Raw genomic sequence first — 26,564 nt, 5'->3', positions numbered from 1 at the left:
TTTCCTCCTCAGCCTTCCGGATCTCTCTCTGCACCACGCTTCGTTGTTCCTTTGGGTCAGCTTTTTTCCGGCTTGTTCTGGTGAGCGACCCAGTCCAAGCCTGTCCTGGGCTACTGTCCCAACAACATCAGCACGATGGAGTCGATCCTCCGCCTCTGTCAGCGCTCTGCTGGATGACCACTTGCGGCCCGTCCCGACCACGATGCCTGCTTGGCGCTCTCTTTCGTCCTTGCTGTCTCACAGCATCATGGCCTGTCGTGTCTTTGTTGCTTTACACTCGTGATGTGTCCTTCTTTGTCGACGCTTCGAGGCGTGTGTCGAGTAATTCATGAAGATTTCTGTGAAGCGCGTATCGAGGCTTGTATCGCTGACGTATGTGGTGATGTTCGAAGCCTCGGGGGCCGACTGTACCACGTGACTGATTCAGGAAATGGTTCGAGGGTTTGTGCGTTTGTTTGCAATCTATTCGAGCTTATTAATGAGTATATTATTGGTTTATTGGCATCATCATTTAAGCACAATTCAATTCAAAGCTTCACGCACCAAAACCATGGTGTCATTATAATCACTCTGCCTGTTTTACATTTATTGTCCGCTTGATGGCACAGTTTCGACACACGAGTGAACCAACTGGATGGAAAGTTTCAATGCTTCATGACACTTCATCTCGCCACCACTACTTTATACTCTTCAGCCACTGATAGTACAGCCAAATATATATACACTTATAGATGTACATGTACATATATATGTATATATGTTTTTTTCCCCAGGTGTAATAATTTCTTGCACTTTGCAGCACATTTTATGCCAAGTTGTTGTGGCCTTTTTTTAAGAAATGCTTTTTAAATCTTTTTAAAAGTTTTGAAACGCAGCACAAACGAGCCGATGACGATCCAGCCTTTAAAGGGTTAATCTTAGTCTGACGCTGCACGCACACACACGTCTGTTCTTAGTATAAAGATCACACTGAAATTATTTTACACAATAATTTACTTTGTTTACACTTCTGAGTGAAACTTGCTGAGCGGGATTCTCTCCTGCAGCGCAGTATTTAAACTGCAGTATTGCAGAGTACAAGTACCTCCTCCTCGGCTGTTTTCGGGTTTTTCCAGGTGTTTCCTCGGCGTCCTCGCGCTGCCTCACAGCTCCGATCAGCTGTTCTCTCGGTCACGTGTCTAACAGCACAGACAGGAAGTGGATTCACCTGTCTCAGGTGCCGGAGTCTGATCGATGGATCTGATCGTGTTTTTGGAGTCTCGAGCCTCTTCCGTCTTCTTCTTCTTTTTCTGTTTTTCTGCAGCTCTGCACGAGCGCCTGAACGACACCAGCTCTCCACCAATCACAGCTCCGCTTTGTTCACCTGAGGGGAGGGGGGCGGGGCGTGCTCCGGTGGTGCCTTCAGGTTCTGTCGGAATATGAGACTTAAAAAAAAATAATTCACCTTTGAAGACCCGACAGCTATCAGCGTAACTGTCACCCGTTTTCTTTTTTTCTGTGTGTTTATTATTTTTTAATTGTTCAATTTCATTCCTCATTTTTCTTTTTATTTTTTTTTATTTAATTTCACTTTCTTTCTTTCTTTTTATTTCTCTAATTTTATTTCATTTCTTTTTCTTCTTTTGTGTGTTTGTGTATTCTAATTATTTTTTAATTGTTTAATGTAATTTAACTTCTTCTTTTTTGTGTCTTTTTATTAAAATGTTATATTTGTTTAATTTAATTTCATGAATATAACACAACAAATGGCTGAAAAGTTAGCCATTAAAGAAATTAGTAAAAAAGTTGAAAGAAAATTAACTGAAAATAAGCAAAAAAAAAAAAAAAAAGAAAGAAAGAAAGAGAAAATAACGGTAAGGAGAAAAAACAACAACAACAACAATAACAAATAACAACAAATTACAAAAAAGGTGAAAATTGATTTTAATTATCATTTGCAACACAATTTATAGTAATTTTAAGTATTATGAATTTAGCTTTCTGGACATTTTCTTTTCTTTTAATTTTGATTTTAATTCCCCCTTTAAAAAATTAACAATAAAAAGTCAACTTTATTTACAAAGTACGGATGCCCTAAAAGTTTTTTCTGTTTTGTCGTGATAACAACTTATGGACTTTAAAGGGTTTTCGTAACAAAGCACGCAGAGACAAAATCAACATTTCATTTGTATCTGGACAAACATGTGATGGCAGAAATATTTAAAGTGGGAATGATTCATGTTTTCAGAGATTCACAGACACACAGACTTTATATGAAAGAGATCAAATGACTCAACATGGAGATGAACCACAGTTTCATTTCTGACGTGTTTTCTGCTGTATTTGTGGGAAACTATATATTTATAACCTCCAGCTGTTGTATGATAATATGTATATAATCATTGTGTTGTGTTTTTATTCACACAGCGTCCAAACTCTGATGGTTTTAGGGTTTTTCTTCTGAAGAGGATCAAAGTCTATAGGAGAGTTTACACACTGATGCTTCTTCAGGACCTTCATGAGTCCATCATCTGTCCTCTAGCGCCTCCCTCAGGTCAAACTCACATCCTACACACAGTCTGGGACCTCCCATCAGCTGTGATCCTCAACACACTGAACTCTGTGATCACTGACAGGAGGAGACTGTCTGTCCTCCAGAGGACACAGAGACACTGAGGAACCAGGACACCAGGACCAGAGCCCAAAGCCAGGATAAAGAGGTTCAGTGAATGTGGTGCTGAAGGTGTGGAGGTGGATCAGAGAGTCAGAGGAGACTCTGAAGAAGGACAGAGAGCCAGCAGGACAGTCCACATACACTGCTACTCTACCAGAGACAGAGGAGAAGGAGAAGGAGGAGGAGGAGGAGGAGGAGGAGAAGGAGGAGGAGGAGGAGGTGATGGGTGTTACTCTGTTATTGTGATAGACAGAGTAACCACGATCATCAGAGCAGATCAGACTCCAGGACTGATCATTCAGTCCAAACACACAGTCTCCACTGAGTCCTCTCCTGCTGATTCGTCTGTAACTCACTGATATATGAACGCTTCCTCTCCACTCGACCTCCCAGTAACAGCGACCAGTCAGACCAGTTCTACACAGCAGCTGAGGACAGATGTCAAATCTGACTGGATGATCAGGATATGACTGATCCTCTCTCACACGTGTCACCTCTCTGTTGTTTTTGGACAGTTTGAGTTTGTTGTTTACTGTGTTTGTGTCGACTGTGAGCTGACAGGAATCTGACGGAGAGAAGAAGACACAAAGTTATTGATTAGTTATCAGTTATTAATGGATCATGGCTGTGATGATGACATCAGAGCTGTGAATGAGTGATGTCACAGCGTGAAGAGTTAAAAACACGCTCACACGTCCTCAGATAAGATGCATTAAAGCAGAAGGAACGGCTTTAACAACACAATTATACTCTTCTGTTGTGATGAGGGAAACATCTCACAGATTACATCTCCACTCATTTTCAATGCTGTTAGCAGACTGGACAGGAAATGTCATCATACACGTGCCGCTCACATTTTTCAAAATAAAACTGTGAAGAAATAAAGTCTGCAGATGCTGAAAACTCTTGTTCTTTCTGTGGGCAGGCTGATCAAACTTTGATCCTTTGAGTTTTTCACTGTTTTATCACCATGAATTTTTGCTCTGATTTAAGTTGTCGTGTTTTTATAACTGTAACATCACTTATGATTTTACCCTCAGAGATATAATTGACTATTATGATGATACAAGAAACAAATATTTCAATTATGTTGTTAATTTTTTTATTTTAATGAGGAATTTTTATTCACGAAAACATTTTTAGTTTCACGCTCCTCTTGATATTTTCTTGATTGATTTTAATTCAACACTTTCTTCTCTCTCACTCATAAATAACAAACAAGCAACACATTTTTAGATTATTACAAAAACGTATTTGTTGAAACTCCTGATGTAATGTGAATACTGTATGTATTATCTTTATTACTGTCTGTGTCCTTTTATTAAATAACATTTCAAATATTTCATTGGTTTATATGCTGATATTATGTTTTGTAATGTATGTATGTTTTGTGTATGTATTTATAATCTTCGGTGCAGAATGTCATTTTTTAGCTCTCATGAATGTTTTTTGTTCTTGTTTGTCTGAATTATTTTGTTCATTTCTTCTGTTAAATAAAGCTTAAAAAAAACTCATACTTCCTCAGAATATTTGCTCTGATTTATTTTGTCACATTTTTAATATTTTTAACATCACTTATGATTTTACCCTCAGAGATATAATTGACTACTTTGATGATACAAGAAACAAAAACATGAATTATGTTGTTTCTGTTTTTATTTTACAGGGGAAATTCTTTATTCACTTTATTCAACCCAACTAAAATTTTAGATTTGGTGAAACTCCTGATATGATATGAAGAAGTATTTTTATATATTTATTATTGATATCTGTGTCCATTTAGTTGCTTTCTATCTTGTTATTGTGATTATTTGTGATTATTTCTTATGTTGTGTGTACAATAGTCAGTCAGTCAGTGTTTCGTGCTCTCATGTATGTTTGTGTTCTTGTTTGTCTGACATGTTTTCTTCATATTTCGTTAAATAAAGCTGCGATCGATAAAAAAACACACACTCACACTTCCTCAGACCTGGTCTCAACCATCGGACTCCAGCAGGCTCCGCCCTGAAAGGAGGAGGGGGGTCAGAGCAGCACTTCCTCTGTCACCATGGAAACATGGACATGACCTCACTCTCACACACACAGCTGTGTGTTTCTCTACGTGTTCACCACCTGTTATTCATCAGCTGATGATCTTTGAGTTCAGCGTACCTGAGCAGGTGGAGTTTCAACACTTCACCATCACACACAGTCAGCCGATCGCTCGTCGATACACAAGTATTGATTGTTGGAGCTTTCAAAGCAGCTGTTTTGGTGCTGATGAGCGCCCTCTTGTGTTTGTGTAATAATGACCGTTGTCTGTCAGAAGTAAAGGAGGACGAGCCTCTGACGGAGGAGGTCGGGGTCCGCGGTTGGACGGACAAACTTTCACATCACGTCTCCTAGCAACAGTCAACACTGCTTTCTATTTTCTGTCCTTTAGAGCTGAAAATATTACAGTAATATTAGCACAGTCCTCTCTGTGCTGAGTCCCACTTATCAGCCAGGGGACAAACCCAAAACTCCCTCTAACCCTCAGGTCTCATTGTGGACATTTGTGTCCAAATGTCTCATTTCTCACTTTAGTTTTGTCCATCATTCTGGCTGTGTTGCTGCAGATGGCATGAGGTTTTTTAAGGAGGTTTATGTTCTCCATAAAACATGTTTCTGATGGCTCTATAATACACTGTGTACAAATGATGGGTTAAACCTTTAAATCAGCTTCAGTCCTGATCAACACGACCAAACATTTCAACATTTGGGGGATTTTAACCCTTTAAATGCCAGTTGGATTATATGATGTCACAGTTTTACATGAAAAAACAAAAATATTAAGTTATTTTCCACATAATAAATGATGTGGGGCTGGATTGTTGTTTTTTGCGCTGGTTGGCGCTGCGTTGGTTGGAGCTCAGAGCTGAGGCCAGAGCAGCACAGCCTTCCTCTGAGACCAGACAGCCCGACAGACTGCAAACACACAAAACGACACACAGGTCACATGATCTGAGGGTGCTGACTGCAGTACTGCCATACTGTCGCCTGCTGTGGAGTTACAGGAACATTAGGACTGATTTTTGACGGCTCACAACCAAACACCCACTACTGTCCATCAAGCATCTGACAACATTACTGTCAGCTCTTTGAGTCCTCTCTGGATCATCAGGATTTAAGAGGCCGTCAGTTAAACATGTGGATGAATCCTGACCTGAGAGTCTCCAGAGGACAGTGAGGACTCTTCAGTCCAGCAGACAGCTGCTTCAGTCCTGAATCCTGCAGGTTGTTGTTACTCAGGTCCAGGTGTCTCAGACTGGAGGACTGGGAGCTGAGGACAGAGGACAGATCTGCACAGCTTCTCTCTGAGAGCTTACAGACACTCAGCCTGAAGAGACAACAACCAACAAGAGGAGAAACATTTGAGTTAAAATGTGATCATCTTTGATTAATGAGTCTCGACTGAAGTAGAATAAAAAGAACCCAAATCTCAGTCAGCAGCTCTGCTCACAGTATAATAACAGAGCTGCATTTAACACTGAGTCCAGAACAACAACACTTTAAATTTGTTCAGTAAAACTGAAACATTAACTTCATCCAGACGGCAGCCAGCGAGGAGTCACTAAATCTGGAGATGAAGAGCATAATCTCCTCTCAGCACAGGTTAAAATCCTTACAGTTAATTATGATTCACTCAGGAAGAAAGAGGACATCCAAAAACCATGATATCATAATATAATGGTCTTCTCTGTGTCAGCTGGAGTTCATATCTGTGTGCTGCACAGCAGCTGGAGCTGAACTGAGAACATTCAAATCCTGTTAAACCTTCGACAGATTCAGAGACGCTGACACGAGAGAGGCTGTTTTAACTGCAGGAACCTTAAACAAACACCTGAAATCATCCCAGATTATCTGTAACTGGCTCTGACCTCAGAGTCTCCAGAGGACAGTGAGGACTCTTCAGTCCAGCAGACAGCTGCTTCAGTCCTGAATCCTGCAGGTCGTTGTTACTCAGGTCCAGGTGTCTCAGACTGGAGGACTGGGAGCTGAGGACAGAGGACAGAGCTGCACAGCTTCTCTCTGAGAGCTCACAGCCGCTCAGCCTGAAGAGACATTGAAGAAAGTCATTAATGTGTCTGTCCTCTCAGAGACAGTCATGTATGAACAGCTGTTTGAATGAATTAAAGTCTCTCTGTACTCACAGAGCTTTGTTGGAGGCTTTGACCACTGGCAGCAGCCTCAGAAGAGCCTCCTCTGAAGCAGAGTATTTCTTCAGGTCAAACACGTCCAGATCTTCTTCTGATGACAGTAAGATGAAGACCAGAGCTGACCACTGAGCAGGAGACAGTTCATCTGTGGACAGACGTCCTGATCTCAGGGACTGTTGGATCTCCTCCACCAGAGAACGATCATTCAGTTCATTCAGACAGTGGAACAGGTTGATGCTTCGCTCTGCAGAGAGATCCTCGTTAATTTTCCTCTTGATGTACTCGACTGTTTTCTGATTGGTCCGTGAGCTACTTCCTGTCTGTGTCAGCAGACCTCGTAGGTGTTTCTGATTGGTCTGCAGTGACAGACCCAGGAGGAAGCGCAGGAACAAGTCCAGGTGTCCATTTGGACTCTGTAAGGCCTTGTCCACAGCACTCTGGTAGAGACGTGTTGGTTCAGGTCTGTCTCCTAAGACTTTAGACCACCAGGATGTAGTTTGTTGTTCTTCCATCAGATTGACTCCAGAGTTGATGAAGGTCAGATGGACATGAAGAGCAGCCAGAAACTCCTGAACACTCAGATGGACGAAGCAGAAGACCTTGTCCTGGTACAGTCCTCTCCTCTTTAAAGACCTGTGTGAACACTCCTGAGTACACTGAGGCTGCTCTGATATCGATGCCACACTCTGTCAGGTCGGACTCGTAGAAGATCAGGTTTCCTTTCTGCAGCTGCTCAAAAGCCAGTTTTCCCAGAGACTCCATCATCTTCCTGCTCTCTGGACTCCAGTGTGGATCTGTCTCAGCTCCTCCGTCATACTTGACGTTCTTCAGTTTGGTCTGAACCACCAGGAAGTGGATGTACATCTCAGTCAGGGTCTCGGGCAGCTGTCCTCCCTCTCTGGTCTCCAACACGTCCTCCAGGACTGTAGCAGTGATCCAGCAGAAGACTGGGATGTGGCACATGATGTGGAGGCTTCGGGAAGTCTTGATGTGGGAGATGATCCTGCCGGCCTGCTCCTCGTCTCTGACCCTCCTCCTGAAGTACTCCTCCTTCTGTGGGTCGGTGAACCCTCTGACCTCTGTCACCATGTCAACGCACTCAGGAGGGATCTGATTGGCTGCTGCAGGTCGTGTGGTTATCCAGAGGCGAGCGGAGGGAAGCAGTTTCCCCCTGATGAGGTTTGTCAGCAGCACATCCACTGAGGTGGACTCTGTGCCGTCGGTCAGGATCTCGTTGTTGTGGAAGTCCAGAGGAAGTCGACACTCATCCAGACCGTCAAAGATGAAGACGACCTGGAAGTCTTCAAACCTGCAGATTCCTGCTTCTTTGGTTTCAGTGAAGAAGTGATGAACAAGCTCCACCAAGCTGTACTTTTTCTCTTTCAGCACATTCAGCTCTCTGAACGTGAATGGAAACGTGAACCGGATGTCCCGGTTGGCTTTGTCTTCGGCCCAGTCCAGAGTGAACTTCTGTGTTAGGACCGTTTTCCCGATGCCAGCCACTCCCTTTGTCATCACTGTTCTGATCGGTTGGTCTCGTCCAGGTGAGCCTTTAAAGACGTCTTCTTGTCTGATGGTCGTTTCTGGTCTGACTGGTTTCCTGGATGCTGATTCAATCTGTCTGACCTCATGTTGATCATTGACCTCTGCAGTCCCTCCCTCTGTGATGTAGAGTTCTGTGTAGATCTGATTCAGGAGGGTCGGGGTTCCTGCTTTAGCGATCCCCTCAAACACACACTGGAACTTCTTCTTCAGGTTACATTTTAGTTCACGCTGACAAACTGCAGAATGACTTCCTGAATGAAAAAACAACAAAGAAGATCAATAAGTCAAAGAGGACATTTCAACAGGTCATGTCCTCACAGACTGAGTACATGAATATATTTTGGTCCGTCTCTTGAGACGTCAGTAAAGGTCCCATTGATCCATCATGTTAAATCTGTATAGAAATCCTCTTACGTCTCTGCAGACAGTCAGCCAGCTCCTCCTGCTTCATCCTCCTCAGGAAGTTCAGGGTGATCTTCAGAAACGCCTCTCTGCTGCTCCTCCTCTGCTCCTCGTCCTCCCTCTGACTCTCAGAGCATTCTGGGTAATCTGACCTCAGGACCTTCTGGATCTTCTTCAGCTCGTTCTTCACAAAAGTGACGATGTTGTCCTCCAGCTCCTGGAACAGATTATTAGATGAAGGACACAATCAGACATCAGATCCACGTTGGACACACTGACAGTCCACTGGTCTACAAAGTGCAGCACGGAGACGACTGTCAACACAACGGGTGGAGACGTCGTCGTTGGACATGAACAGACCGTAAATATGGAGTCCAGGTGTGTCTGATGCTGCCGGGCAGACTGACCACTGGGAACCTCTGAGCTCTGCTGGTCCACCCTGTGGAGGAACCATCAACAATCAGCTCACACTGAACCACCGACTGTAGAAGGTTTATGATTCTCAAACAAGCCGACAACACGGAGTTAAAAACACTGTGTTCAGTCATGATTGAAGATCAGATGTAAACAACACTGACAAGGATGGACGACTGATTCAGGATCTGTGTAACATCACGCCCATCTGTTTCATAAGTTTGAAGGTCTTACTCTGGGTCATCAGGACGGCGTCCATCTTTGAAGTTAGTCGGACGATCCAGAGACCGATCACTCTTCATGGACACACAGCTGGGTACAGGAGACTTTTCTCTCTGCTGCTGAAAACTGAGAGAAACAGTGAAGTTTACTGATCACAAAGTATTTCTACCTCTGGTTTCACTGATTTCATGTGAAAGTAAAACTTGTTTTATTGCCGTTAAAGGACCCTGATGTCCTCTGAGGACAGGGACGCATTTTCATTTATTTCATGTCTTTGACCTGATGATCTTGTTCCAACACGCTAGGATACGTTGTTAGTAAAATAAGTCAGCGTTGACTTTAGGACACAAACAGCAGTCTCCTGGGTAAAAGTCCCGTGTTTGTATGAGCCGCCCACCACCCTGAAGGTGTTTCTCTGATATTTGAACAACTTTACGTGTGCTTTGTCACGTGTTCTGCTCGCTCACTTCCTCTTCTGCTCCTGCTGTGACTCCTACAGCCACTGGAGGGCGCCGCCTTACATTAATGTCAGCTGTAATAAGCTGCTGGCACAGTCCACCTGTGTGGTTGTGTTTTCAGTGAGAGCGGGCTGTAATGTTCTCTGTACTCATTCGACATTTCATTTCAGCTTACTGTGCAGCAGAGACGTCTCGTCCTTTCAGATCCATGCCTCGATCATGTGACCGCTCAGTTTTGGGGGTCACACGGCTGGTGTCAGGTCCTGGTCCGGGTCCAGGTTGATGGGTCCTGGTCCACAGAGAGGAAGACCAGCAGGGAGAGAAATTCAGTTTTTAATCTTCAGCCTCAGGAGCTGCTGAGAAACTCTCAGCTATCAACATGAAAAGGACCAACACAGCAAAGTTTCACTGAACGTAGTGAAGAAAATGTGTGTGAGCGCCGAACAGCTGAAGATTATGTGGAAACAAGATGGAATTATGTGTCACGAGGAAAAGTCAACACTCGACGTCTTCATGCAGAGCTGCGATTTCAGCTCACGCTGTCTCCACATTACGTCTGAAACGTCCGTCAACACCGAAGACGGACGACTTCCCAACCAGAAATTCAAATTTTGGATTTGACGAGGTGATATTTCTCAGTGGGACGCTTACGAAGATTTGAAGACGTCTCTAGGATTCTAGGAAACATTTCTCATATTTTAGGACATTTCTGGGATTTAAGTACGTTTCCAGGACTTGTAGCACATTCATAGGATTTTACGACACTTCTAGGATTTAAGGACATTTCTCAGATTTTTGCAAATTTCTCATATTTTAGGACATTTTTTAGATTTGAGGATGTTTCCATGATTTTAGGACATTTGGACGTAAGAACATTTGTCAGATTTAAAGATGTTTCTAGGACATTTTTTGGTCAACAAGCTCTGTGTTGATGCTGTTTTATGCTCTCTGGCACCTTCTGGACACTAAAAGGACAAAAACAGTTCCCAGTGTGAGTCCCAGATTTGTCCCGCGGGCCGCAGGTTGAGCATCAGTGATGTGGAGGTTTGTTGTGAGTGAGTGTGGAGGTGAGAGAGCAGAGAAACAGGAAACAGAGAGTTCATCAACATGTTGAAGGTGAAACTGAATCAAATGAGACGTCAAGTGTTGAGTGAGATACCTTTTCATGCTGGAGATCACCTGCAGCGTCCTGGTGGAGACACACAGAGACAGAGACAGAGACAGAGAGACAGACGTGTCCATCATGTAAAGCGTCTGCTGTCAGATTAGTTCAGTATCGATCAGAGAAAAGTTGGTAAATGTATAAAAACTGAATATTTTCTGACAGTAAAAAGAAAGATCTATGAGGAAAATAAATCAGATCATCTCTGAGATTCAAGAGGTAAAGATACAAAAAATAATTAATATTCTCTGACATTTAAGTGGTAAATTTACAAGAAAAATCCTGGAAACAGTTATTCTCTGAGAATGACGTGGTAAATTTATGAGAAAGAAAACATGGATCATCTCCTCGAATTAAGGGTTTAACCAACAAGAAAAAGAAAGGAAAACTAGGATTAAAGTGGTAAATTTATGACAAAAATATCAAATATTCACTGAGATTTAAGAGCTAAATTTTCATGCACACAAACTTGAATTTTAAGCATTCAATGAAATTAAATTTAGTTATAATTTAACATTTTTTTTCTAGTATTTACCACTTTAATGTCTTAATGTCAAAGTTTTTTCTCGTAAATTTACCTTTTTAGTCCCATTTTCCTCGTAAATGTACCACTTTGGTGTCAGATCATATTTCCCTAAATGTAGCTCCTGATGAATAGCTGTGATGTATTTTGGATGTTTCTGTGTTTGTCTTGGTGAGTCGGGGGTTAAAGTCAGAGTATCAGAGCTCTCTGTGACTGAGCTGCTCCACAAACCTGCAGCTTCAGGCAGAGAAACAGGAGCCATGAAGGAGGTCATCAGCTGTCTCTGTTAACCCTTTCTGCTTCACACTCTGAGCGCGTTCACGGAGAACCGGTCACCGCCGACTGCTCCCAGCACGCGCTCACGTGCGCCACAGCAGCGTAAACGGAGCCTGGCCGTCCAATGACGCAGAGTGCGTTTATTTATTTTTGATTTTGGCTGTTTCACTCCTCCATATTTTTAAGCTCGCTCCCGACGCACCGAGCAGGAAGCACCTGAGTGCGCGCGCCCTCATCTGTTGATCCTTGACACCTTTCTATGCGCGTGCGTGGGCCCCGACTTTAGTTTGGGAGTTTCCAGAGAGTCAAATAGTGCGGAGTGACGCTCCTTACCTGCTCCTCTCTGCTCCTCTGCTCCTCACTGCTCCACTCTGCTCCTCACTGCTCCTCAGTGCTCCTCTCTGCTCCTCTCTGCTCCACTCTGCTCCTCACTGCTCCACTCTGCTCCTCACTGCTCCTCAGTGCTCCTCTCTGCTCCTCTCTGCTCCACTCTGCTCCTCACTGCTCCTCAGTGCTCCTCTCTGCTCCTCACTGCTCCTCTATGCTCCTTACTGCTCCTCAGTGCTCCTCACTGCTCCTCTCTGCTCCTCTCTGCTCCTCCGTTAGTGTCACGGAGAAAGAAGTCAAAGCTTCAGACGGAGACGACAAACTGCGACACGATGAGTCAAAAGTGAAAGTAACATGCAGACCAGAAGAGGAGGAGCAGAGAGGAGGATCAGAGCTGATCCTCCTCTCTGCACCGTGAAAAAGAAAAGAAAAGCTGAACTATTTCAGCACTTTAGTTTTTTTTCGGTCGGGATACTCAGTCCGGACTAAATGTCCATGAGGAGTGAAAAGTAAAGCCCCCCAAGGGTTAAATTCTATATAAATTACAATAATAATATGATATATAACTGACATCTCTGTCTGTCTAATCTTTAATCTTGAAAACATAAACATGAAATTGAAACAGAAACAGTAAATAGATATTATAAATAATCATTAATGTTTTTCTAAATCAGTTAACATAACAATGGATTTAAAAGCAAACATGAAGCTGGTTTGTTGTTTTGCTTGTTTGTTTTGTTTTTTAAAACTTAAAATGAATAATTTAAATGATGACAGAAAATATCATTAATCAAACTGATCAGAAACACTGACAGCAAAAGGGCGTGGGCTTTTACTTTGAAAATTCGTACCGGAAGTGGTGTCGGGTGATTGAGGCGGTTTGTTTTTGTTATCGGGACGGGCGCGCGCGCTGATCGATTGGCAGCAGCAGCCTCCGATCATTGATCAATAACTAGTGTTATTAATAAACCGATAATCGTCTTTCTGTGCACGTGACGGCACAGCGCGAGGATTAGAGGTGACGTCACAGCTGCAGAGATCGTCTGTTGCAGGAGAGGTGTCACTCTGAGCGGGATGTTGTAGTTTCTACAGTCTGAGTCAAATGTTTGTTTTTCAACTTTATTGAACAAAAATCTTTCTATAAAGTTTTTAAATATACAGACTGACATCGTGTTTATTTTATTTTTACGTCTAAACTATAAATTAACAACAAAAAAGGCATAAATATTTTATTATTTAATAAGGAAGTACCTTAAATAAACATTCACATTTGATGGGAAAGATTCTACTGTTTTGGTTGGTCCTTTAATTTTTTTATATTCCGATGTTTTAAATGGATTAAAATGACACCATAATGTGGAAAAAGTTTAGAAAATTAAACACTAACTATTTCACTTTTTTAGAGATTTATCAAAATGTTTTTTTCCAAATAAATATCACCTTATTAACTTAGTTTTACATCAGTCTTTTAACATTTTTTGTAATATATATTATATAATATATAAAACCTAAAGAGAAATATATTTCTATAATATTTTTAAATTAAAAAAAATAGATCACATTTATTTTTAAAAAATGTATATAATACATATTACATAATAAATATATATTGATCGATATATTGTATTTTTGAAAACTATTCTATCAAGATACAAAGAAACATTTAAGAAAAGTTTGATAACATGATTTCATCTGAGTTCATCTGTAGTGGCAAAAACGTGACTTTTTTATGTTTTATAAATATGTTTTATAATATATCTTTTTGTCACAGTCAAACTTTCTGTTTTCACAGAGCTGTCTGACACACTGGGCTTTGATAATAATTAGATAATATTTTATTTAATATAACAATAATTTTTATGCGTATAATATTCATCAGATAAACAGCCTGTTTAAATTCAGTCCCTTTTTTCACTGATGTTAATTAATTTGATCATTTTTACTTTTTTATTTTTCCTGATGAAGGTGATGATGGTGATGATGATGATGATGATGATGATGATGATGGTGATGATGGTGATGGTGATGATGAGGATGACGGTGAAGATGATGATGATGGTGATGGTGATGGTGATGATGATGATGATGGTGATGATGGTGATAGTGATGGTGATGATGATGATGATGGTGATGATGATGATGATGATGATGATGATGATGGTGATGAAGGTGATGATGCGGATGACGGTGAAGATGATTATGATGATGGTGATGAAGATGATGATGATGATGAAGATGATTGATGAAGGTGATGATGATGATGAAGGTAAAGATGATGATGATGATGATGAGGGTGAAGATGATGATGAAGATGAAGATGATGAAGATGATGACGGTAAAGATGATGATGATGAAGATGATGAAGAAGATGATGATGATGATGATGATGATGAAGATGATGGTGATGATGATGATGATGATGATGATGACCGTGATGGTGATGATGGTGATGATGGTGATGGTGATGATGAGGATGATGGTGATGATGATGGTGATGATGATGATGATGGTGATGATGATGATGATGATGATGATGATGATGGTGATGATGGTGATAGTGATGGTGATGGTGATGATGATGATGATGATGATGGTGATGATGATGATGATGATGATGGTGATGAAGGTGATGATGCGGATGAAGATGATGTGATGAAGGTGATGATGATGATGAAGGTAAAGATGATGATGATGATGATGATGACGGTGATGGTGATGAAGGTGATGATGATGATGAAAATGATGTGATGAAGGTGATGATGATGATGAAGGTAAAGATGATGATGATGATGATGATGAGGGTGAAGATGATGATGAAGATGAAGATGATGACGGTAAAGATGATGATGATGATGAAGATGATGGTGGTGATGATGATGATGATGATGATGATGATGAGGGTGAAGATGATGATGAAGATGAAGATGATGAAGATGATGACGGTAAAGATGATGATGATGATGAAGATGATGGTGGTGATGATGATGATGATGATGATGATGATGATGATGACGGTAAAGATGATGATGATGAAGATAATGGTGATGATGATGATGAAGATGATGATGACAGTAAAGATTATGATGATGATGATGATGACGGTAAAGATGATAATGATGATGATGATGATGATGACGGTAAAGATGATGATGAAGATGAAGATGAAGATGATGATGACGGTAAAGTTGATGATGATGATGATGATGATGATGATGATGACAGTAAAGATGATGATGATGATGATGACGGTAAAGATGATGATGATGATGATGATGATGAAGATGATGGTGATGATGATGATGATGATGAAGATGAAGATGATGACGGTAAAGATGATGATGATAATGATGACGGTAAAGATGATGATGATGATGATGATGATGAAGATGATGGTGATGATGATGATGATGATGAAGATGAAGATGATGACGGTAAAGATGATGATGATGATGATGATGACGGTAAAGATGATGATGATGATGACGGTAAAGATGATGATGATGATGATGATGATGATGATGATGATGATGATGATGATGACGGTGATGGTGATGAAGGTGATGATGCGGATGACGGTGAAGATGATGATTATAATGATGGTGATGAAGATGATGATGATGATGAAGATGATGTGATGAAGGTGATGATGATGATGAAGGTAAAGATAATGATGATGATGATGAGGGTGAAGATGATGATGAAGATGATGAAGATGATGATGATGATGATGAAGATGATGAAGATGATGTGATGATGATGATGAAGATGATGATGACAGTAAAGATTATGATGATGATGATTATGACGGTAAAGATGATGATGATGATGATGATGAAGATGAGGTGAGCGGTTCAGTCGCTGCTCTGTGTACAGTGTTTTCGGGAAACCGGTCAGAGTGAGCCCTCTCTCCGTTCCCGCCTCTCTCTGAGTCTCATAGTAACGGTCACCTGCAGAAACACACCGAGACTCGCGGAGCTCGCGCCGACCCTCACACCGACCCCCAGCCCGCCTGCAGGACACCGACCCCCCGCCGCTCGCCTCTCATCACACCGTTCAATCGACACCGGGATCGATCGCCTCCTGATGTCCGCCGCCGCGGATCAGAACCGGCGCGTGGCCTGCGGCGGGATCAAAGGCACCGGAGCAGCCAGCGATGACATCAGCGCGTGAGAGTCCCGATCCCCTCCGCGTGAGCTGATCGATCATTTGTCAGGTTAATTGATCTTCTTGTTGCAGCCAATCAGATTGATCGGTTGTTCGTGGGATCAGCTGATCATCAGTACTTTCGAGTTATTGGTGATCATCAATACTTTAGAGTCATTGATGACTGATCAGCTCCGCTGTGTCTGCTTTCATCCGTGTATGAATCATCTGAAAGTGATCAGCTGATCAGAATAGAGCTAATCGATTATTGAAAATCAGGTTTGTTGTATTTTGCTGCAGAAAGATGATCTGAGTCTTCAGCTGCTGACAAACACACATATTAAATCATCAATAAATAACACAAATAAATGCAAATAATAACGATAATAATAATAATAATAATAATAATGCATTAATAATGATGACAGTTTAAAAAACAGTGAAAATAAAAATAATGAAAATAATAATACAGTAAAACAAAAACAAAAAAACGAGATAATGAACAATTGAGTTATTTTCTATACCTGATTAACTTGAGGCTGGTTTTGTATATATCATAAAAGTATAAAGTGGTGTTTGTTTACATAGTATTTATCTATACATATATTTTTATTTTTTTCATTTTAATTTTTAAAATAGTTTTGTGTATATATAAATAGATAGATAAATAGATATTTTTATATATTTTGTTTGTCCTATTTATGTTTTTATATTTTTTACTTTTTATTTATTTTTACATTTGTGATATATTTCTAATTATTATTATTATTTTAATATTTTAATTGCTATATTTATCTTTTTAAAACTGATATATTTTATATTGTGTATTTCCGTTTTTTTAACATTTAGATTTTTTTCATTTTCTCTTTTTTGAGTATTCACATTTATCATTCATGCCTTTTATTTTTTTAATGTTTTAATATATTTTTATGTGTTATTTTTGATATTTGTTTGTTTATTTCTCTTGTTTTAAAATTTATATATTTTTATTTTTGTTTATATTTATTTAGATTCATATTCTAAAACCGTTTTTATTTTATTTTAATATCTTATTTTTTGTCAGTTTTTTGTATTTTATTTTATATCTTTTTAATATATATCTTCAAATATTTTATGTTCTATACTTTTTATATATATTTTATAATACATTCATTATTATTATTATTATTATTATTATTATTATTATTATTATTATTATTGTTGTTGTTGTTATCATTATTATTATGATTATTATTATTATTATTATTATTGTCATTATTATGAACACATTAATGGTTCTTTAACAGTAATTCTCACTGAACTGAGTCAGCTGTAGCAGACCATAGACAGGAAGTGATGCCACCTGGTGCCAGCCAATGGGGGTCAGTCAGTCCAGTTCCCGCTGTCCACCAGTAGAGGTCAGACTGGTGTCTGTGTTGTCCCTGCAGGTGTCCCAGTGCTCCCAGTGATCCCAGTGCAGTCCAGGATGCTGCCGGCCTCCATCCAGATCACGGGCGAGCTGCTGTCGGCGGCCGAGGTCCAGGACATCTGCGAGAGCCTGAAGGAGGACGGCGTGCGGCTGCTGTCCGTCCGCGGCTGCCAGCTCTCCGACCGCGACTTCGGACGCGTCTGCCGCAGCGTGGCGGATTCGCGCTCGCTCGCTCAGCTCAACCTGAACCTGGGCGTGGTCTCCAGCATCAGCCGGACGCGGCACCTGGCGGACGCCCTGAAGACCAACCGCTCGCTGCAGACACTGTTGTAAGTACAGACCCCAACACTCATCCCATTGGCCCTTAAAACTCCTGCTGACTCTGACCCCGCCCCCTCCAGTCTCCACGGCAGCCCGCTGCTGGACGCCGGCCTGGTGACCCTGAACCCGGCGCTGTCCACCCACCCGGCGCTGGTCTGTCTGGATCTGGGAGACTGCATGCTGGGAGACGAGGCGCTGGGTCTGATCTGTGGGATGCTGCCGCCGGACGGAGCAAAGTCAGGTAAGACACACCTGAGAGACACCTGAGACACTCACACCTGAGAGACATACCTGAATGACACACCTGAGACACACCTGAGACACTCACACCTGAGAGACATACCTGAATGACACACCTGAGACACACCTGAGACACTCACACCTGAGAGACATACCTGAATGACACACCTGAGACACACCTGAGACACTCACACCTGAGAGACATACCTGAAAGACACACCTGAGACACACCTAAGACACACACCTGAGACACACACCTGAAAGGCACACCTGAGACACACCTGAAAGACACACCTGAGACACACACCTGAAAGACACACCTGAGACACACACCTGAGAGACACACCTGAAAGACACACCTGAGACACACCTGAGACACACACCTGAGAGACACACCTGAGAGACACACCTGAGAGACACCTGAGAGATACACCTGAGACACACACCTGAGAGACACACCTGAGAGACACCTGAGAGATACACCTGAGACACACACCTGAGAGACACACCTGAGACACACACTTTAGAGACACACACCTGAGAGACACCTGAGAGACACGAGATACACCTGAGACACACACCTGAGAGACACCTGACACCAGAGCAGCTCTGTAAAAATCTGCCAGAATTTAACTTCCAAACACGTGGCTGCTGACTACAGAATAACTCTTACATCACACACAAAGAGGGCGTGACCTCAGGACGCCGTGACATCAGGACGCCGTGACCTCAGGACGCCGTGACATCAGGACGCCGTGACATCAGGACGCCGTGACATCAGGACGCCGTGACTCCATGTCGTCTTTATAGAGAGAAATGTAATGCTCTGACATACAGAAGCTTTCATTTGAGCTCTCTTCAGCAATAAACTAATTCAATGACAAAAAAATCATGAGATTTGTTGAAATGAGGAGTAATATTCTTAAAAATCAGACGAGTTTGAGTCAGAGCAGCAGGTCTGATCAAACGTCCGCAGGAAGTGGACAGTTTTTCAAAAAAGCAGGGGACATTCTGTCTCCTGGGACGCTGTTATTTCAGGCTCAGATAACCTGAATTCAGCAGCTTGGACGTCCACATGCCGTCACTGCACATTGAGGGGTTTAACCCTTCACTGTCCCACCAATATCACCAGGAGACAGTCTGTGGAACGTGTGTAGACCTGTGTGTGTGTGTGTGTGTGTGTGTGTGTGTGTGTGTGCGTGTGTGTGTGTGTGTGTGCGTGTGTGTGCGTGTGTGTGCGTGCAGGTCTGAGGGAGCTGACTCTGAGCGCTAACCCAGGAATCAGCTCCAAAGGCTGGGCTCGCCTCGCCATCGCTGTGGCTCACAGCTCACAGCTCCGAGTGCTCAACCTGGACTACAACCCGCTGGGTACCAGCACCAACACACACACTACACACTGCACACTGCACACACTGCACACTGCACACACTACACACTGCACACACTGCACACACTACACACTGCACACACTACACACACTACACACACACACACACACACACACACACACACACACATACACAGACACACACACACACACACACACACACACACACACACACACACACACACACACACACACACACACACACACACACACACACACACACACACACACACACACACACACACACACACACACACACACACACACACACACACACACACACACACACACACACACACACACACACACACACACACACACACACACACACACACACACACACACACACACACACACACTGCACACACTACACACACTACACACTGCACACTGCACACTGCACACACTGCTGTGACTCGGAGTCCTGGTCCTGGTCCTGAATGTCCTGGTTCTGTTTCCAGGTGATCAGATTGCGGGGATGCTGGCGGTTGCAGTGGCGTCCAGCAGAACCCTGGAGGTCCTGGACCTGGAAGGAACTGGACTGACGAACCAATCAGCACAGGTCGACCAATCACAGAGCTCATTCCTCCTCTTTACTCCACCGCCGTCCTCAGTGTCCCCGTCAGTGTCCCCGTCAGTGTCCCTGTCAGTGTCTTCAGTCGTTCAGCTGAGGGAGCACTGATCTGAACAGCCTCCAACACCGCAGACCTTCACTTAGACCTGATCCCAGTTCAGACCCTTAAAACCAGTTCACCCTCCTGAATGTGTGTGTGTGTGTGTGTGTGTGTGTGAGAGAAAATAAAGTTTTGTGTTGAATGACGGCGCTCTCTGTGTCCAGGTCTTCTTGGACATGGTGGAGAACTACCCGACCAGCCTGCGGGTTCTGGTCCTGGCCGAGAACAACATCAGTCCGGAGCTGCAGCAGCAGATCTGCGACCTGCTGTCCGAGGGAGAGGACGAGGACGACAGAGAGGCTCCGCCCTTGGCGCCAGGCCCCGCCTCCAGTAGCGCCCTGCTGCCAATCAGAGACAAGTACCAGCCAATCAGAGACAAGCACCAGCCCGTCGCCTGGCTCCCCCACAGCAGTAAGGGCTGATCACTCCCCCCTCTGTCCTCACCCCCAGACCACCGTCCCTCCTCACCCTCCAGACTGTCCCACAAACTGACCGCACAAAACCAGTTCAGAACCAGTACTGCTCCTCTGTATCATACTGGTTCTACTGGTACTAATTATTAGACTGACCACAAGAGCTGATACTGGTTCAACTGGAATAGGGCATCATACTGGTTCAGCTATGCAGCTATTACAGGACATCTTCTGTTCCATTCATCCGTCCTAGTGGACCCAGTGTCAGCTGGTTCTGTCCCAGCGGACCCAGTATCAGCTGGTTCTGTCCCAGGACCCAGTATCAGCTGGTTCTGTCCCAGCGGACCCAGTATCAGCTGGTTCTGTCCCAGGACCCAGTATCAGCTGGTTCTGTCCCAGGACCAAGTATCAGCTGGTTCTGTGGTGTCCTCAGTGACTGTAGAGTTTGTGTTCTGTAAATTAGAGTTTTAGTGTCAAACTGGTGAAACTGGTTTCATCCCAGTTCATGAAGAATATTCTGCATTTCCTGGACCTGGTCCTGGATCTGGTCCTGGTCCTGGTCCTGTTCACATGTATAGAGTAACTGAAAACAGATATTTTACTCGACATTTTTGCTTTTTAAAAAGAAAAAAAAGTCAAAATTTTCTCTATAAAAATGTTTTGAAAATCTTAAGAAAAATAAATAATAATAAAATTTAGCCTTAAAATCACCAAAAAGGCTAAAATTGTGTCTTTATAAATCAATAGAAACCTTAAAAGAAAAAAAATCATCAACATTTTTTGTTGTTTTTGTTTTTGAAGATTAGAAAATCCCAACTTTTGAAAGAAATCAATAAAATCTCTTCTTAAAAATGTTGGCAATATTTAGAAAAAAATGACTTTTCTGTAAATCACCACAAGCATCTTTTTTTTAAGTGTTGCGTTCTGGTGTGGACAGAAATATCAGGTAATATGGACGTCATGTGGACAGGACTTTTTTTTGGTTTTTTAGGTGTTTTTTTTTTTGATGGAGGAAAAAATATCTGTTTTCAGAAATATTCGTACGTGTCTGTGCAGACGGGACCCTAAATGTCTGGTTCGAATGTTAAGCTGATTTTTTAGAAATATTATTTGATATTTTCATTTTCCAGATGAGTTTTTAGAGTGAAATCCTGACTGATTGACTGGTTAGCTTAGCTTAGCATAAAGACTGGAAACAGGAGGAAACCGTTAGCCTGGCTACGTCCAGAATCACGCTGAATCAGTTTGTTTTTATTTTGTCCGAAACTGAAGAGTCACGCTGTGATTTTACCGAGTTAACGGAGAAACTTTGTGGAGTGAGATGAACTGAAGCCGAGGAAATCGATCAAAGAACAGATCAATAATTCAGGAAGTGATTAAAGCAGCTACGAGGAGCTTTAAGGTGGCGCCTCCTGTGGACACAAGCAGAACTGTTTCTGTTGACTCAGTTTCCAGGCCTGGAAAAGTATGTTCAAGGACCGTCTGAAATTTGAAAATACATTGATAATTTGTGTGTTTACATTTCGTGGCTTTGATAAAAAGTGTTATTTTTGGTCATTTTTTCACAAAAAAATGTCCCTAAAAAACTTAAAAGACAAAAATAGCAACTGTTTTTTTCTTTGAAAAGCACCTAAATTTTTTTCAAGGAAAGAAATTTGCAAAAAAATCCTTTAACCCTTTAAAAATTTCCAAACTTTTTCAAGGAAAAAAAATGCCCCAAATTTTTAAAGATAAACAAAATGGCCATATTGTTTCACAAAAATGTTTAAAGAAAGGAAGATTGCAAAAAAAAAAAAAAAAATCTTTAGAATACAATAAAAAATAAGAGGAAATTGCCAAAAATTCTTAATAGCAAAAATAGCCTTTTTAAATCACCCAAACAATTTTTAAAAAAAGACATTTTTTTTCTTTGAAAACTGCTGGAAAAAAATTAAAGATGAAAAAGTTGTTTAAGAAAAGAAAACCCAAAAATGTTAAAATAATAATAAATCGCCAACATTTCTTCTTTAAAAACCTGAAATAAAAAGACAGAGGAGCTTTTTGACCACTTCGGCAACCTCAGCCCCAGAGATAGAGGAGCCCGCCCCCGAGTCCCCAGACCCTGCTTCCTCACCGGAATACGTGTCGGTGGGATTGAGGAGGTCTTCGAAGTATTCCTTCCACTGATCCACAACGTCCCGAGTCGAGGTCAGCAGTGCCCCGTCCCCACCATACACAGTGTTGACAGAGCACTGCTTCCCCCTCCTGAGATGCCGGATGGTGGTCCAGAACCTCTTCGAAGCTGTCCAGAAGTCGTTCTCCATGGCCTCACCGAACTCCTCCCACACCCAGGTTTCCGCCTACGCGAAGCCGTAGCTGCACTGCGCTTGGCCTGCCGGTATCTGTCTGCTGCCTCCGGAGTCCCACAGGCCAAGAAGGCCCAATAGGACTCCTTCTTCAGCTTGATGGCATCCCTCATCGCTGGTGTCCACCAACGGGTTCGGGTGTTGCCGCCCCGACAGGCACCGACCACCTTATGGCCACAGCACCAATCAGCCGCCTCAACAACGGAGGCACGGAACATGACCTACTCGGACTCAACGTCCCCCGGGACATGGCCAAAGTGGAGGTGGGAGTTGAAGCTCCTTCTGATGGGAGACTGCCAAATGTTCCCAGCAGACCCTCACAATGTGTTTGGGTCTGCCAGGTCTGACCGGCGTGCTCCCGACCATCGAAGCCAACTCACCACCAGGTGGTGATCGGTTGACAGCTCCACCCCTCTGTTCACCCGAGTGTCCAAGACATGCGGCCGCAAGTCCAACGATACGACTACAAAGTCGATCATTGAACTGCGGCCTAGGGTGTCCTGATGCCACGTGCGCATATGGACACCCTTATGCTTGAACATGGTGTTCATTATGGACAATCTGTGGCGAGCACAGAAGTCCAATAACAAAACACCACTCGGGTGAAGTCCCCCAGCAGAACGAGGGAGTCCCCAGAAGGAGCACTCTCCAGCCCCCCCTCTAAGGACTCCAAAAAGAGTGGATACTCTGAACTGCTGTTTGGACCGTAGGCACAAACAACAGTCAGGATCCGTCCCCCCACCCGAAGGCGGAGGTATTCTACCCTCTCATTCACCGGGGTAAACTCCAACATACAGGCACCGAGCCGGGGGGCAATAAGTATTGCCACCCCTGCCCGGCGCCTCTCACCAGTGGCAACTCCAGAGTGGAAGAGAGTCCAGGCCTGGCTCCAGGGGGGCCCCGGTGACCAACGTCCGGGCGAGGGAAACTTTGAACCATTTTTCTTTTTCATCAGAAGGGGTCCGGTGTGCTACACTTTGTCTGGTCCCTTTCTTAGGACATGTTTGCCATGGGTGACCCTACCAGGGGCATAAAGCCCCCGACAACTGAGCTCTTAGGATTACTGGGACACGGAAACTCCTCCACCACGATAAGGTGGTAGCTCAGGGAGGGGCGACTCTAAACGTGTCTGTCTTTAACCCCTCAGACTCTGAACGTGTCCTCCTTTAACCCCTCAGACTCTGAACGTGTCCTCCTTTAACCCCTCAGACTCTGAACGTGTCCTCCTTTAACCCCTCAGACTCTGAACGTGTCCTCCTTTAACCCCTCAGACTCTGAACGTGTCCTCCTTTAACCTCTCAGACTCTGAACGTGTCCTCCTTTAACCCCTCAGACTCTGAACGTGTCCTCCTTTAACCTCTCAGACTCTGAACGTGTCCTCCTTTAACCCCTCAGACTCTGAACGTGTCCTCCTTTAACCTCTCAGACTCTGAACGTGTCCTTCTTTAACCCTTACAGACTCGGGCCCGCAGATGGTCTTGCTGACGTCAGGTCTAGGTGAGAGCTTATTGGCTGAGACTGAGATGTGACCCCTCCCTCACGCTCACACTCACTTCCTGTTGACCTTCACCTGGTTCTGTTTGGTTGGTTTATTTCTGCACTGCACTTCTCTGTCGGATCACCTGACGGCTGACAGCCAATCACATGCTCTGCATGGTTCGATGTAGCACCTGTTCACACACACGGAGACGAGTGGCGGCACAAAACTTTATTAACACACCAAGTGTCTTACAGACAGACGGGTGTGAGTGTGTTTCTGATGAATGTAGTTCTGCTCTGTTGGTTTCTTCTGCTGCTCTGATGTCACAATTATTAAACTGTTTACAGCTTCGTAACCATGACGACTCAGACTCCTCCTTCCTCTGAACGCTCGCTCGCTGACCGTGAACGGCAACAGGCGGTATTTTCTTTAAAAATTAGAAGAAAATGGAGATTGTTAAAAAAATATATTAAAGAAAACACAAGGCCCATTTTCTTTGAAAAATCTTAAAAACAACAAAAATCTTTAAGTAAAAAAGGAATCACCAAAATATTTTCTGATAAAAAAAGAAAAAAGAAAATTGCCATATAATAAAAAAAATACAGGGCATGTTTGGTTTGAAAGTCAATAAAAAATTCAAAGAATGAAAAAACTGCCAAAGATAATTAAAGATGAAAATAACAAAAGTAAAACCATTCACTGGAGGAGAACAAAAAAGCAAATGTTTTCCTCCAAAAATGGCTGAAATGTGTTTTAAAAATGCCACAAATTTCATATAAAACACAAGGCATGTTTTCTTCCAAAGTCAACAAAAATTTTGAAGACAAACAAAAAAGGTAAAGGAAAAATAATTTCTTTGAAAAAATCACAAAATTTCTTAAAAAAAAATCTCCCAAATTTTCCATGAAAACGCAAGGGATATTTTCTTTGAAAGAATAAAAAACAAAATCACTGAAATGTAAAAATACAAGATTGCCAACAAATCTGAAGAAAACACAAGGTATGTTTTCTTTGAAATATTACCAAAGCTTTTAAAGAACAAAAAGACAAAATCACCAAAATATTTTCTTTGAAAACTGTCGAACATTTGTAAAGAATTCTAAAATCCTGTAAAATAAATATAAAATCTATTCATTTAAAGCTGTATGTTAGTAGGGCTGGGCGATATGGAAAAAAGTCTTATCAAGATATTTTTTCATATCAGTCAATATCGATATTTATCACGATATCCATCAAATCATGATTTCTGTCGAGCTTAAAGGTTCCTTTGACTCCTCAGTGAGATATGAAGATATCATCAGGTTAATTTGGGTTTAAATATTTATTTTCTGTCAGACATTGAACATGACAAACATACTGTAGAGCAGCATCACCAGCTGGAGGACCTATTCTACTAAAACTCACAGAGGTCCAGGTACTAAAATGTCCTCCCAGCAAAGGTCCGAGCCTCAAACCTAAAATCAGTATCACCATTAACTGAACATTTTACTTTGATTACGATTAAAGAACGATTATTTTGCTCTTTTTGTGGTTTGTTTTTTGCCCTCATAGTTCACTGACACAGTGTCATGTGACCATGGTGTGTTGCACAGTAATAAACATATGATTTATTATTATTTATTAAACTTTCCAGCATTATATAAAAATGAAAAGCTCCATCTGAAACAAACTTCAGGTAAATTGAAGCACATTGTGCTGATAATAGGCCAACCTCTCCTGACTGCAGGACTCTGACTTCAGCTTCTGTCAAACTTCTGTGCTGTTAATCATTTTACTCAGGAATTAAAAACTTTTGAGTCGGCCTACTTCTCCTATAGCTGCCAACAGCCTGCCGACATTCACAGTTAGAGAAAGGCTGAAAATAAGCTCATGTGCTTGTGGCCCCGGGCCCCCAAAACATTACATCTGCCCCTGGTAATAATAATGAGAGCTCAGCGCGAGCGGCTGGATGAGACACGGAGCGATGCATCCTGGTGTTTCTAAATAATTAATC

At 42.5% G+C, this 26,564-nt stretch overlaps 3 protein-coding genes and 2 pseudogenes across 5 annotated transcripts in view; 1 reads left to right on the top strand and 4 right to left on the bottom strand.

The window, feature by feature from the left end:
• The window catches only part of aifm2 (AIF family member 2, ferroptosis suppressor), a 9,354-nt gene extending 8,018 nt beyond the window's left edge, over positions 1-1,336 (bottom strand). The window contains exon 1 of one of the 2 annotated variants that reach the window (XM_088086916.1): positions 1,208-1,336. The gene's annotated coding sequence lies outside the window, so the exon portion shown is untranslated. Of the gene's footprint in view, positions 1-1,084 lie in introns of both variants that reach the window. The other variant, XM_088086917.1, reaches the window with a different exon arrangement.
• Positions 1,337-1,899: 563 nt separating this feature from the next.
• Positions 1,900-5,449, bottom strand: LOC121943349 (stonustoxin subunit alpha-like). Its single transcript, XM_088086939.1, has 3 exons — positions 4,766-5,449; positions 4,611-4,657; positions 1,900-3,218 (listed from the first exon to the last, which is right to left on the bottom strand). The coding sequence occupies exons 1-3, from the start codon at positions 4,774-4,776 to the stop codon at positions 2,572-2,574; spliced, it is 705 nt and encodes a 234-aa protein (XP_087943065.1). The 5' UTR covers positions 4,777-5,449; the 3' UTR covers positions 1,900-2,571.
• A 1,372-nt stretch (positions 5,450-6,821) lies between these two features.
• Positions 6,822-12,496, bottom strand: LOC148187591 (protein NLRC3-like; annotated as a pseudogene). The gene is made up of 7 exons (XR_015778558.1): positions 11,789-12,496; positions 11,032-11,061; positions 10,048-10,161; positions 9,427-9,540; positions 9,139-9,217; positions 8,791-8,995; positions 6,822-8,627 (listed from the first exon to the last, which is right to left on the bottom strand). The product of XR_015778558.1 is annotated as a protein NLRC3-like (transcript).
• LOC148187590 (uncharacterized) lies at positions 12,392-16,366 on the bottom strand (annotated as a pseudogene).
• Positions 16,067-24,926, top strand: lrrc73 (leucine rich repeat containing 73). Its single transcript, XM_088086932.1, has 7 exons — positions 16,067-16,373; positions 17,731-18,040; positions 18,113-18,273; positions 19,518-19,640; positions 20,121-20,221; positions 20,498-20,744; positions 24,550-24,926. The coding sequence occupies exons 2-7, from the start codon at positions 17,769-17,771 to the stop codon at positions 24,618-24,620; spliced, it is 975 nt and encodes a 324-aa protein (XP_087943058.1). The 5' UTR covers positions 16,067-16,373; positions 17,731-17,768; the 3' UTR covers positions 24,621-24,926.
• Positions 24,927-26,564: the final 1,638 nt, after the last annotated feature.

The sequence above is a fragment of the Plectropomus leopardus genome, chromosome 13, assembly GCF_026936395.1.
Source record: "Plectropomus leopardus strain MGB_pleo_1.0 chromosome 13, ASM2693639v1, whole genome shotgun sequence".
In the NCBI taxonomy this organism is placed as follows: Eukaryota; Metazoa; Chordata; class Actinopteri; order Perciformes; family Serranidae; genus Plectropomus; species Plectropomus leopardus.
This window is presented reverse-complemented; position numbering and strand designations above follow the sequence as displayed.

Coding starts and splice junctions, on each gene's coding strand:
- LOC121943349 (XM_088086939.1), bottom strand. Junction 3,219..4,610: donor GAGACCAGGTCTGAGGAAGT/GTGAGTGTGTGT, acceptor TCTCTCCGTCAG/ATTCCTGTCAGCTCACAGTC.
- lrrc73 (XM_088086932.1), top strand. CDS start 17,769: ATGCTGCCGGCCTCCATCCAGATCACGGGCGAGCTGCTGTCGGCGGCC. Junction 18,041..18,112: donor CGCTCGCTGCAGACACTGTT/GTAAGTACAGAC, acceptor CGCCCCCTCCAG/TCTCCACGGCAGCCCGCTGC. Junction 18,274..19,517: donor GCCGGACGGAGCAAAGTCAG/GTAAGACACACC, acceptor GTGTGCGTGCAG/GTCTGAGGGAGCTGACTCTG.